Raw genomic sequence first — 15,144 nt, 5'->3', positions numbered from 1 at the left:
CTTGGTTTTGATATTGAATTGTAGTTATTGTAGGATGTTGAATTGTAGTTATTGTAGTTAATCTTTGGAAGAAACCAGGTGAAGGGTACATGGGATCTCTGTATACTATCTCTGCAAATTCCTGTGAATCTATGAGTATTTGAAAATAACAAGTTAAAATTAGTTTTTAAAAATTCTGTGACAGTTATTAAAAATGGAAATTTGAGCAAGTTCTTTTATTATAGGTCTAATAAGACCCATCAGATGTAGTTATTCTGAGGACTAAAGGAGAAAGATAAGTGATTAAGGGACACAAGAAAGTACTGTGGTGACACAGTCTGAACTGGAATTCATTATGTTTGGTCTAAATTTTATTTTACGTGCCTTTCGCTTTTCCAGTTATTGTAAGCATTTATTTCCACCTGGATTATAAAATCTTAAGGGAAGTATATGCATTCCACACAATGCAGAAATCATTACAGGTGCCAAATAAATTCTGATTATCAACTAAGGCTGAATGGCAATTAAATGTATCTGAGGGCATTCAGATCTATCAGGATTTGGTGCTTTAGATATTACCCAGGACACATCTTTGTTACATTTAGAATCACAGTTGTTTTTAGAAACATACACTTTAGGGTTTCTCAAAGTTGACCATGCATTAGAATCACCGGTAAAACACAGAGTTCTGTGTCCCAACCCCAGAATTTCTGACTTTTGAGGTCTCGTGTCAACTTGCATTTCTCAGAAGTTCCCATGTGATATTGGTGTTGGCTTGGGACTGACAAATTGTATTCATGCCTTGGCCTAAACAAGGGTTTATGTTTGTAGAAAACTCACAGTACAAGATATAAAGGGGACTTATACTCTGAGCAATATTGTACCTCATAGCATAGAGGGACACTGATGCTAACATGTAGACTTAGAGGCAAATCAGCCCCACAACAATTGTTTTCATTTTTTTCATGTTGTTTTATGAAAATTTTGCTTATATACGTATTTAGACAACCACACAGAGGAAAGGAGGTGACCTAGGTAAAAGAATGTTTTCAGTTAAAATTAGGCCTTGTGTTTTATCTCATACACATTTTGCTGGGGAAAATAGCCATGTTATGACAATAATATTCTAAAACACAAAATGTATAATTAACTATTACGGTAAACATCACAGTCTGACTCAATAATTTTTTTTATTTTTATCTATTACTCATTTCAGTCGCAAGCAGTTGAATGTTTGACATAGAAAAATGAGTCTGTCACTTTAACAAATGGTACAATAAAAACACTCAAACAAAAATTTTAGTAGGGATTATTATAACTATAAAAAGAATATCTTTCTTTTAAAAATGCTACCGATGTTTTCTATCAATTTGGAGCTCGCCTGTTGCATAAAAGTAATAAGGAACAAGATGAAGAAGACTTCAATTGGCAAAGAATGATTTACATGCTGAATGACATAATACAACTGCATTCACTTAATACAGAAAAAAAAAAGCCTGTATTCAGAATCATTAAATGATCATTAACTCAGTATCTAAGAAAATGGTGTTTTAAGAATTGGCACCAGAGAGATGGAAGACAGAATAATTTGTTAGTAAAGAAGTTTTATCATAATTCACAACTGAAATTTAGGATTTGAGAAAAATGTCTTTCACCATTATAAGAATATTCTTTATTTTAGCAGGTAAACATGTCCCACAAGACCTACACACACATTCTGCCTTCAGAATTCAGTTGCTGTGTTCTGCTGCTGCTTCTCTTATTCAGACTGTTGGCATCATCAATACATGACTTTTGCAATCAAAAATCCCAAGGGGGAAAAATAACTTTGGTAGGCAGTGGATACATAACAAATGCATAGATTATTCTGGGCATTTCTTTTTATTTGGTAGAGTGAAATTTTTGGTGTGGTTGAGAGGATAAAAAAGGCATTTAAAAGTCTATTTTAAATCAGGATTTTCTGCTCTGTTATAAATTCACATGAAAGTTACAGAAAATATTATTATGGTTTTGTACTGAATAGTTTTTGTGTTTGGAAGCCTTTAAAAGCTAGTACTATGTCCACTGTGCTATTCTGGTTTGGATATTAATCAGAACACAGTTGAGCATTATTTGAATTCACAGAGCTTGCCATGCTGGAAGCACAACCTTATATGTAGTGACCATGGACAGTCCTATTATGGGAAACCAACTTGAGAGAGAAGGCGGGTCACTTGCTTGTGCGCAGGTCCTGGAATTTGAAATATCCAGGGGCCTCTACAGAATCCTGGCATCAGTTACTGTGTTGACTCACTCAGTGTTGGGATCACTCACTTTCCCCCTACGGGACTCAGATCTTAGAGGCAATTACCTTCAGAGAAAAACGAATAGGAAAAACTGAAGTGTTATTTTTTTTAAAGCTGCTGAAGTTTGTTGGTTTCTCATTGTTTTTAAGCCTACTGGAGCAATAAAATTTGAAGAACTTTTACCAGGTTTTTTAATCGCTGCCTTGATATACACTTTTCAAAATGCTTTGGTGGGAAGAAGTAGAGGACTGTTGTAAGTACAAAGTAACTAAAAATGTATTTTACTGTGGCATAATGTTTAGTTTGTGACAAGCTCACTAATTAGGTAGATTGATTTTAAATTATCACAGTAGTTTGCAAAGAAGCATAAATGTTATATATACTGCATTTATATATGTATTTATTCAGGAATATATATTTTCCATTGGGAAAACTTTTCAATAGAAATTGAGTTTATAAGTTTTTCTTTGCAGAATAATTAAACACATGATTTCTTGATTAATAAACCACTGCAGTAATGGAATATGCAGAATGTCATTTGATTATAACAGATTATTTTGATTGCTGTGAGATAGTTGGTATATCTCAGTTATTATTTTGACTAGTTGATACTTCTGTATTTAGTAACAGTTACATAAAGGTTACTGACCTGACATATATTCTCAATTGAACTAACTACTGTATAGGAACTACATGGAGGCCTAAAAGTTAGGAAAAGTTTCTCTGACATATCATGGAGAAAATAAAAAATAAAATGAGTTGGGACGGATAATTGGAGGATGTGAAAAGTATTGATAAAGATTTAATTGTAATGTTGCTTTCTCACATTTACTATTTCAAATGCTCTTTTCTATAGCATACCATGATAATTATATCAAATAATGATGTGATCTATGCCATCAAATGATCAGATGATCTCTTGGGAAAACAACCTACAAAGTTGAGGAACTCCTAATTATATTTAGTAGTAAATTATATTTCGTAGATGTTTCAAGTCTATTATGAGCTAGCTTTTCAGTTCAATTTTTTAGTTTGTCTTTCATATAGAAATACAACTATTTTGTTTATTTTTAAGAAAGTCATGATGACTACTGAAGGATTTAAAAATGGACTGTGGCACAACAGTAAAAATAATATATGATAAGGACTGTGTGTCCCGAAAAGATGGGAGTTCATCTCTTCCCCACCCATCTTTGACTTGTGGAGTATAGTTATTCTAAAATAGATATGAGAGTGATGCCTATAATTAAGAATGAAAAAATAAGTCTCTCCAAATAAGTAATGTTCCACAACTACTAAAAAAAAAAAAAAAAAAAAAGGCAGACGTTTTACCACTGTGAAAAATTTGTGGAAATAAGTTAACATTGTCCATGTATTGAGTCACATTAAAAGCTACCAGATTTTATAATACAACATTTACTTACATTGTTTGCTTGCTTCATAAATTTCTTTTGGTAAGTATCATTATTGCTTTTAGATTGAAAAACTATTATATTTACTATCATTACAAAAATATGCATGGCATATATCTGTTGTTTGCAATATATACATATACACATATTTTTATTTGTCATTTTTATTTCTTTGATATATGTAATATAAATACTATCAAAATCACTAGTGATTTTATATATATATATATATATTCTACATAATTAACAACATATACCAGTATATAGAGCAATTTTGAAAGAATATATGCAATTCTGCTGGAATGAAGCAAGGTAAACCTATACTCTGCTTTGTCATAGATAGTTGAAAAACTTTCAGTTCTTAGAATGTGAAGGAAGGTAATCTTTTTGGGACATGTCCTATAGGATTTTTTCACACTGCATTTAAAAAATCATCAAGTAATGCCTATGCAACATGACAATGAGTTTGTTAAGGAAAATGGAGATATACTCAGGGCTATATTATACATTAAATTTTGTTATTTGACAATATACTACTATTTGGATGTTTGACATTTGAATCTGGTTTGTAAATTTGCCTTAGTTTGAAAAACTTAACAAAAGTACATTTTGTTTTTTAAACAGAATAGTTACTCTGTAAAAGAGATCACTGTATTGTCAAACACATTGTATTGTTTACTTTTAGAATTACTCAAATAATGCATTGTAAAGAATTATTCAAATAGTGTATGGCGAATAGATATTTCATTTGAATATATTTAGATCATGTAAGTCATCTTGAGGTCTAATAAAATCATCTTTTAGAATTTCATTTGCAGAATCTTTTAAAGACATCTTAACTATCAAAAAGAGATCGCTGATCTAAATTGATGATGTCCTATTAATACAAAGTTTTGGTGTATCTTACATGGCATAACATTATGAAAAATACAACAGAGTATGTCATATAGATGTTATTCTAAACTTTAAAAAAGACTACAAATTGTTTTATGCATAATTACATTATTTAAGGGGAAAAAGGTGTTGGTTGACACTTCTAGCTAGACAGTACTGAATTGCAAATTCTTCATTTGGGCAGAGATATTAATACAGCTTCCTCTTTATTCCTATAGCATTCATTTGAAATCCCTGTACTCCATGTCATTTGCTACATATGAAACAAATTGTCAAGTTTTTAACCACTTGTGTAGTTTAATAAAAGAGATTAAAATCATTGTCTTGGAAACATCAGGTGTTTTTCAAAATTCCATTTTATTATCTTTCATCAAAATTTTATCTCAAGAGTAAAACAAAGTGATTTCCCAAACTTTCCTTCTCCTTCCACTTTCTACTGTAATATTTTCCTAACTTATTAAAAATGATTTATCATACTCTTTCATCAATTTATTCTTCATTTCATCACACATATGAGAAATACAGTATTTTGTGGCATGAGTATATATGTTTATATATACGCACATTGATATGCATTCAAATCACAGGGTATTAAGTTTCCTAAGAGGGTCTAATTAGAAATTAACCTTTAAAGATAATTTTCTGTTCATTTTTCTAAATTTTCTATTTTAAACACACATCAGTTTTTAAGGAATTGACAAATGAGACTAATGTACGTTCCCTGTCTCACAACACAGAACAAACCAGGAAGAAAGGATTTATGGGGCCTGAGGTTATACAATTGGGGGTGCTATTTTAAGAAGAATAATACAAAATTAGATACAGCCTTGGGAGGGGCCCCTCATGTAAGTAAGTCTTTAATAGTTTCTTGGGAAATCACCTCTGTATGAAGAGAAGTGTTGAGATTTAATCTTTTCCCAGTTACATATTAAAATAAAATTGATGCTGGTTATATTTCTTTAGAGCATTTATTATTTCCCAAAGACAACCTTTTATTTAATGCAGATTAGAGAATTAAAAGAATTTATAATGGTAGGAATTTGACATTTCTGCCTTTCATTCTGAAAAGATACATTGATTAAAGTGGTGTCAAACTCAGTTAATGGAGGCGGTGCAGTTATTTGAAATATACAGGGTATGTAATTTGAAGGCACGCCAAATCACAATGACAAGGAATAATGATGACCTTGGTTTATTTTTATACAGTACATTCAGGTTTTGATTGGATTCAGAGAGAGGCAATGGTTTTCTTTCTCACAAAGTCCTGCTATAGTCCTAGGAGGTTTGTGTTCTGTTATCAAGGCAGTTGGTTCCTATTGGAATATTTTATTGGGAAGGTCATGGGCTGCAATATGGGAAATAAACCTTTTTATTAAATGCAACCGGGTTTCATAGCAGAACTTCATGGAAGTATTTCCCCGTGTAGAGTGTGCTCAATGCAGTATACTGATCTTCAAAAAACAAACAAACCAAGCAAATAAATACTTTGTAGTCTTCACCTTTTCCCTACTTAAAACATCTATTAGTCAGACTTCCTTGGGTTTTCATGCTATAAAATATTGACACATGTTTGGAGTTCCAAAGTTTCATTTTAATACAGATATCAAAGTTAAAATGGCAACACCATGGGATAATTTATTATTTTACCAATTTTGGATGTTTTTTCTATTTATGTCACTTATAGAATTGTCCCTAAAATCCTTGCAAAATTTCAAGCTCCCTCTACTTAATACTAAAAGTGAGTATGTCTTCCAGAGATTCTGATATCCCCTTCGAATAGGAGAGTAACTCTGCCATTTGTGAATCACTTGTATACTAAATATAGTTCCAAGATTAACAGCTAAAATGATTTTGTTTATTTTTTCATGAGACTTATAGTATAAAAGTTTGTTTCCCTCATATATTACAGTATATTATAGCATTCAATGTGCCTTCATAAACCAGATGGCTCCTCTAGAGATTCTGAAATACTTTAACACTCAGGGCATAGCCTTTCTCTTTCCCCATTCACGATTACTTCCTTGAATATGGCCCCCCAAAAAAGACAAAAAAAAAAAATACATTTGGCTCCAGTGTTTTAAGGGTATATAAATTTTCTCAAACACAATTCTGATAGGCAGCAGACAAATGAGGATGAGGAAGGGAAATGGCTCTGCTGGCTCATGCTTAAAAGTGTCCTCATATACAGGGAAACAACACACCCTGGGCCTTTCGGAAGGTAGAGGGTCGGAGGAGGGAGAGGATCAGGAAAAGCAACTAATGGGTACTAGACTTGGTACCTGGGTGGTGAAATAATCTGTACAACAAACCCCCATGACACAAGTTTATCTATGTAACAAACCTGCACTTTTAGCCCTGAACTTAAAATTTAAAAAAAAAAAAGAAAAAAGAGTCCTCATCTCATGACTATACAACCTCTACCTCATTCCCATTAAAAACACAAGGAGCAGTACTCCTTCTTTTATAGCTCACATCTTCTATTTAGGCTGCCATTTTAAGAGATAATTTCTATTCCACTCCGAGCTCGATCTTTATTTTAATCTGATATCACTCATTCAAAATACTTGGGAATTTCAGTAGGCAACGGAACACACAGAGCAATTTTCTGGAGGCCTACAACCTCTGAAGGTGACTTTGCATAGTATATGTAATGATAGCCCTGAGAAAACCAATGTTCTTAGCAGTCTGGATTTGGTTTAGAAATCAATGTATTCCTGCTTTCCTTTATGATCTTTTGCTTTCTCCCTCAATGCCTCACTTTCACTCTGTCATTATGCGCCCCATTCCTCACTAATGGGAAGTGGGGGAGAATTACAATTATCCTTTAATTGAAGTGGAGCTGTCATTTCCTTGCCATGCTGATAAAATGTTGTTGCTGTTGTTGTTTGTTGTTGTTCTTAAATGACTCTTTCAGACTGTTTAACTCAGTATTTTGATTACATACAATTTTAAGAAAATAGTTGTCCATAAATTTAAAATGTTAACATAATTGATGAATTGATTTTCTCAGGTCAATTTTGAAATCTGAAATATATCTAAGACTAGTGAATAATGTGAATAATATCTAAGTCTAGTTACCATTTGAATAAAAGAATCTGAGGAAGAGTTTTGCCTTTATTTTTGCTTATTATTCATTTTAGTTTAGTTATTTATTTTAGTAGAAAAATGTGGTTGTGTCAATGAAGAGGAGGAACATTAAAATGCATTATTAAAGCCAATGCTTATCCATGTAATGAAATGAGAATGTAGATAGCTTAATGGGTTTTGAAGAGGATTAAGATAATTTTAAAGAAACTTCAAAAAATCAGATGCTTGAATCATGATGTTTTTAGTTTATATTTAATAAATATGAAAACTCTACATGGACATATCAACAATGAGGAATTCACATACATATCATGAAGTCTTTTGCTAATTTATTTTGAAATTTTAAATGTTTTCTCTTCACTATCGTGAAAAAATTGATTTTTAAAAAGGTCAGTATTAGCTGAGCACAATTACCATTATAGTGTCCCATATTATTTCCAATTATGGGCAAATAAAATGGTTACCCTTTGAATGTTTTTGCCCTTTTCTTGGCTTTTGTTTTGTTTTGTTTTAAAACGTTCTCCCTTCTTCCACTCTGCTTTTGGCTAAGACTGTCATAGAATCAGGACTATAAAAGGGCATAAACATCAGTAGCTTTTTTCTCATTCCTGGCACTCATCTTTATTTGCACACAACTTGTCTCTTCCTTTATCAGATTACAGTAGCAATAGTACCTTAGCTTGAGCTAAGTGCTGACTTAAAGGGCAAGGGAGTCAGTACACTGTTACAAGTGTGGATTTTAGCTTTGGAAGCTGTGTGAGGAAAAATTAAAGAAATAAGAAAGGAAAATCACAAAATCAGAATGACCCAAGTATTTTCATCAAAGGCAAATTGAGTAATTCCTTTTTATGTTGGTGCTTAAGAAGGATGTATTAGAAATAAACTGGTGACTAAGTGAACAAAATATTAACAAACTAGTTGAGTAAGTGAAAAAATAATAATCTGCAAAAATGATGAATCCCAATGACTCTCACATATTGCAAAATAACTAGGAAGGAAAAGGGGAATTTAGACTTTAAAGAGCGTAATCAGACGCAAGCAATGTTGGCTTGTTGTTGGTTAACTAAGAACACTTACGGGAAGCTCAGACAGCTGGGGAATCCTGATTTAGTAGATGCTGAAGGGCAGGGCATGAGCCATGTGAACAGCTGCTGAAGAGCTAGAGGATTCCTTTGGATTAGGTGTACACACCCCATCTCTAATGGGCTGTCAGAGAGCACCAAGTTTTATCACAGAGGTTCACTTTGCTCAAGTCTATGGTTTTTGCAGTGTTTTGCCTTAAATGTCTGAAAATGGATTGGCTCTCAAATCCACAAATAAAAGTATCAAAATAAGTGACTCTAAAATTTGTATTGTGTGGTTTTGGGCAACCCCAGTTTAAAGAAGGGACTTACAGCTGATGATTTATTATCCATTTATTGATCCATTTGTCCATGCAACAAATACACATATTGAGTGCCAATTTTCTGCCAGGTACTGTGTTATGCTCTGGAGATAGTACTCTAAACAAGTGAACTCAAAGAGAGACTAGCATTTCAAGGAAGATGTGCTTATTAAATACACACACGTAAAATACTTGCATTGGGGATAAGGGCTATACAATAAAGCACACATTGTAATAAGAACATGTAATAGGGAGGGTTAGACCAGTCTTTGAAATTGGAGAAATATTTCTGAGAAAAAATATATATTCAAAGCAAGGCAAAGAAGAATGAGGTTAGAGTATAGTTGTACAAAAGAAAAGAGGGAGCAAAAATGTCCCTGTCAGAGGGAGCAATGTTTCTGAATGTGGAAAATGGTATGGATAAAGATCTAAAAGAACAGCTTTAGTAGAGTATAGTGAGTGCAGAAAAGTGTGGAACAAGCTTGCATCTGAATGTCAGACTGGGGTCCAATCATTCAGAGCCTTGAAGGTTATAGAAATTATTTTTCTCTTTATAGTAAGATCAATGGACAGCCTTATGGGTTTCAGGTAGAGCACCAATGTAAACATGTTTGTATTTTTTAAGACTATCACTCTGTTTTGTGTAAAAGAGATTGGAAAGTGCTAAGGGTAGATGAAGGACTATCAATCTGAAGCAATTATGGTAGCTCCTCCAAGGTGCAGAAGAAGGTGATTTGGACTAGAATGGTGACAGTGGAGATGAAAGAAGTGGATCTATTCAAGATTTGTATATGAGATAGAATCAATAGGAATTGGTGTTGTATTGCATGCTGTGTGCTCCATGAAATGCACAACTGGGTGATAATGGTGCCATTTGCAAGGAGATTGGAAGGGAAATTGGAACAATGGGAAGGATGAGGTGTGTGGATGCTAAGGTGTTTGTTTTGTTTTGTATTTTTATGTAGAGCATGGGTATTGTGCCTAGAAATGAAGTCATTATTAGGGATTTAAATATGCAACTCATGGAGTGGATGAGACCAACTAGAAAGATAATAGAGTGTGAAGAGGAGATGGGGAATTCAGTAAAGAAGACAAAAGCACTAAAAAAAAAAAAAAAAAAAAAAAAAAAAAAAATCAGAGAAGACACATCTAGAAAAAATGATGAAATTCTAAGGAAAATAATATTTCCATAAAGAGGCCTGTTCCTTTCAATCTCTAATTTAATGACTTTATGAATGAGGATCCCACTTTTAGCATCAGGTGTCTTGGTTTCCACAGTCTCTACCATCTATTTACCCCTAATTTCCTCCCATATTGCTATTTCTGTGAATATTACCAAAATGTTGCCTTAGTAGAAAAGCTTCAATAAATATTTAAATTGTATAATGTATTCAGCTTTTTCCTGTACTCTGCACTTCCTAAAAATACCTTCTTCGGAAACCCCATTTCAACTGACTACTGTATAATGAAATGAGCCTTCAGTGTAAAACATTTATCATAGTCTGAATTTCAATTGCTCAGTCAGAATTGTTGAGTAATATGAAAAATCATCCTTTAGAGAATACAGAATTGCATAGATATGACAAGGTAAGTTTGCACTTTATTTAATGCTATTTTAGTTGATATAGATGCTTATTGGAGAAATGTCTAAAAATTCTGGAGGACCATTAGTAAAATTGATTATCCCTATATCTGCAAAAATGGTAAAAATACCTAGGAAACGTTGACATTTCAGTTTAAATAAAGCCAGAACCATAATAAAGAGATAGAAGGCATTTGAGTAATTGAATCTAATCATGGATGAATGTAATGTACTTATCAGTTAGCTCTGGAGGAAGTAAGACTCAATAGAATAGTAATATGATATTGAGCAATTTTTTTAACATTAGGTTTTTAATTACTTATAACTCAACATTGTTGAACACCTATGTTCTCTTTGATTTTTATGAGATAGCATCTCTAAGTCAGAGAACAGACATACACATATATATATATGCATAAAACTATAAAATATCAAGAAAGTTATAAAGCATGGTACAAATCAATCATAAATGATTAGTTATGAATAATGCGATTATGGACATTCTCATTGAATAATCCACTTTTATAAATAGGCATAAGAGTATGGACATACAGAAATGTGAATTAGAGAATGATTGTAAGAAGCAGTGAGTCAAAAAGGATTAATGCACCATTGATTTCTCCTACATACACAGCTATTGACAGTACCCTGTGTGTGCATAGCACTATTCTAGATTCAGCTAATCTTCAATGATAATACTGTATATACCATTTAACAAGCCTGTAATAAGTGTCAGGAACTTCTCTGAGTACATCACATACATATGTGATAATTTCCATATTAACTCTAGAAGGTGGGGAACTATAATCATCTAAATTTAACAGATGAATATGTAGAGGTACAGGGAGGTTCAGTAATTTGCTTAAGGTAGCTCAGCTGGTATGTGATAGAGGCATGATTTTAATGGTGGCAGGATGACAGTAGGGTTAAAGATTCTTAACCAGTCAGTTGTCACAATCTCTCAGATTTTAATAGAATTCTAAAAAGTACAGAACAAAATATAAAATGGTAGGAATCATAATATCTTCTAACAAGAACTAGACATGTTCCATTGAGGATGCTCTTTAAAAATAAAACCCATTAAAATTTTGGGTTGTTTACTCAAAGCCTATAGATATTGGCATATTATATTTTCTTAGATAAAAACTGAGATATCCTAAATAGCTCATATCGATTCTCTAGACTTGCACGGGGAGGTGTCTATGATAATATCCATAACAGTTATCTTGTTTCACAATTTTATTACTATCTCAATCTTCTTACTTTGTGAAGAGGAAAAAGATCAAAAAATAAAACTAATACAGCCCTGGTTTGTTTGTAATCATCTACAGCTAGCCATCCTTAGAGTGGTCTCACTAGTTGTTCTTTTAGATTTTATTTCAGTTATACATAGGCAACTGTGCTACATGAACAAAAAGCTAACAACTGGGCTAATCTGAATATGATTTAGTATTGTAAAAAAATGATTTACATAGATTAATGTGCCATACTATTTTGAATAGTACTTGGCATAAACAGTAGGTTATTTAAGTTACTATAATTACTGTTGCCTTTTTACATAAATTTTTATTTTATCTTCATTATGTTAGTCATCCACAGTGTGATATTTAGTTGTATATATTCATATAGTATACACTATACAATTCTAGAGTGTACCAGTAGCATGGACTATTAATATTATGCTACGAGGTAAATGACACCCCTGGAGTTAAGCAATGTGCACTCTGTACAATAACGTCACATTGGCATTCTCATATATATGATTAGAAATAATACTGAGAGTTTCTCTGGCTTCATAAGCAATTTTATTCTCATCTCATAAAGAGGTAATGAATGCACGCATATCTATCTATATATTTAAAGAGAATGTCAGAGATCGTGATGGAACAGAATTATTCAAGATGTATAAATGAGGGTGGGAGGCAAGAGGAAGTCAGAAATACTCCCCAATAATTTATTTCAAATTAAAATCCTCTTGGTTATTGGCTGGTTGTGGTGGCTCACGCCTGTAATCCCAGCACTTTGGGAGACCAACGTGGGCAGATCACCTGAGGTCAGGAGTTCCAGACCAGCCTGGCCAACATGGTGAAACCACATCTCTACTAAAATACAAAAATTAGCCAGACGTGGAGGCATACACCTGTAATCCCAGCTACTCGGGAGGCTGTGGCAGGAGAATCGCTTGAGCCTGGGAGATGGAAGTTGCAGTGAGCGGAGATCTCGCCACTGTACTCCAGCCTCAGTGACAGAGTGAGACTCTGTCTCAAAAAAATAAAAAATAATAAAAAAAAGTCTATTGATTATCATGTGTGTTTCCATGGTATCAATTGTTTACTATTGTCCAATAACTGACTAGGATATAAAACTATCAGGATAATATAAATTTTAACTGTTATTTAAAATGCATCATCTTAACTGTAAGGTTATTGATCTTTGGATAAGCTATAGAAATAAGCCTTAAATCAAAAATATATTTCAGAGACCCAGTAGGTTAATATGTAGCACTACTCTTTAATATTAAATATACATTTTTTATAATTTTACTGCTAAAATGACACTAAGATGTGTGATTATATAAAAATAAGAAATTGTTAGAATTTATTTTATTTTAATCAATGCTGATCTATTTTTCTAGTGTATGAGATTAGATGAGGTTGTATGACATACCACTTGTCTAGGAAAAAATAAAGTCTTTATGACAGTGTGGTGAATGAAGTAATTAGTTCATTTCTTTCAATATTACTAGTGTGCATAGATCTCTCTTTTTGTCTTTCTATCTATCATACATAGACAGAGGTGCACATACATACACATTACCTGGAAATTAAGTGGTTTACATATGAAAGTTTTTGACTTTACTGATATTATAAGATGAGTAACATGATAACTAATACAACACTGAAATACATTTTTCCATTTGAAAAGTGTAAAGAACACTACAACACGGTTGGGAAAAAACAACTTATTATGTTCAAATGTCATTCCCAATTGTAACAAACATATAATTATTTGTTATTCATTAATTAAGAAGCTGTTAATAATAGTATTTTGATATTCAACGTTAGCAGTAACTGTGTTGGTTTCTTTTTTGATAATTTTTTAAGAAAATTAGATTATAAATTCTGTTACAGTAAAAATACAAAAATAAAGCAAAGTATTATCTTCTTTCTATCTCTTACATGCATCAGTTGGACAAGATACTGAGATTCTCTTTTTTTTTTTTAAATTGCACGCTTTCATTATTTTTCTATTCAAGCTTCACCCTGCTAAGTTCAAGTGAAGTAGAGGACTTCGTGTCTCTAGAACCAATTAATGAAATTTCTTCTTCATCTTTCTTGAGCTTGCAGAAGGTCAGTAGTGACTGTTTTCTCCCTTCTTAAAAATGTTGTCGTCTTTGTGATCTGTGCACTGTCCTCTCGTGGCTTCACTACTACTTTGGAGGGTGTTTGTGTTCAGTCTGCATTGTAGGCTGATCCTCTCTTCTCAGCCTTTAAAAATTAGGTTTCCTTGGAATCTAGTCCTAGCGTAATTCTCTTCTCATAGTAATCTCTTCCTCGACCATTGCACTTATGTCCACAGCTTTATTAACACCTATATACAGATAATTAACCAAGTTATACCTCTAGCTTAGATTTCTCCAATGAATTCCAGAACTGTGATTTCAACTGCCTGGGTGGCATCTCCATTCTTATGTGATAAAGTCACCTCCCTCTAAATGCCCTAAGCAGAACTTTTTCTTCACCCCACAAAACCTGCTTCCTTCTCATTGCTTATCATTGAGTGGTGCAACCATTCACCCAGTTTCGCAAGCCAGAAACATATCTCATCCTTGAAACTCTGATCTTTTTTACCCAGTTATTTCTAAATCATCGCCAATCACTGTGGGTTTTATCCTCTAATATATTTTCATCCACATCTCTTTATCTCCTCTACCATCATCCTAGCCCAATATATTTTCTCTCACTAGGAATACAGTAGCCTTTTCGTTCCAGTTTCTCTGCATTCTCTCTTTCATATTCTTGATAATCCACTCTCTAAAATTCATGCAGCCAATTAAATTTGAAAATACCACCACTTGTTTAATCATGTTAGTAGTGTCTCTTGGCTGCTACGAAAGCCAAACAAAACAAAACAAAACAAATTTAAAAATCAAAGCCTAGACACTGCCTACCTCTCCTATCTCATTTCCCATCGTGTTTCCTTTGCCTCACCCCCTTACTGGCTTTCTTTTTGTTCCCTGAATAGGTCTAGCTTTTTTTTTTTTTTTTTACTACAAGACTTTTGTGTATGCTTTTCTATTTGTCTAGAACCTCCCCCTTTCCCCTGTTTTACCCTGATGACACCATTTTCCACCTACAAGCTTACCTCTGGATAGACGTCAGAATCCCCTAAGTACATCAAATTTCCCTACCATGTAACATCTGTCCATAGCACATAGCACTGTTATGATTCCATATGTGTGTGACTAATTAATACTTGCCAGTCAAATTATGTGGTAAGTTCTATAAACCAAGACACCTC

General features: G+C 33.0%; 1 protein-coding gene across 3 annotated transcripts in view; it reads left to right on the top strand.

The window, feature by feature from the left end:
- The first annotated feature begins 2,273 nt into the window (after nucleotides 1–2,273).
- The window catches only part of DMD (dystrophin), a 2,245,117-nt gene continuing 2,232,246 nt past the window's right edge, over nucleotides 2,274–15,144 (top strand). For all 3 annotated transcript variants that reach the window (XM_030933724.1, XM_030933725.1, XM_030933726.1), the window contains exon 1: nucleotides 2,274–2,517. In XM_030933724.1, coding sequence (XP_030789584.1) covers nucleotides 2,487–2,517 — 31 coding nt within the window. In that variant the 5' untranslated portion in view covers nucleotides 2,274–2,486. The remainder of the gene's footprint in view (nucleotides 2,518–15,144) is intronic.

This window comes from Rhinopithecus roxellana, chromosome 7 (genome assembly GCF_007565055.1).
Source record: "Rhinopithecus roxellana isolate Shanxi Qingling chromosome 7, ASM756505v1, whole genome shotgun sequence".
NCBI lineage: Eukaryota > Metazoa > Chordata > Mammalia > Primates > Cercopithecidae > Rhinopithecus > Rhinopithecus roxellana.
This window is presented reverse-complemented; position numbering and strand designations above follow the sequence as displayed.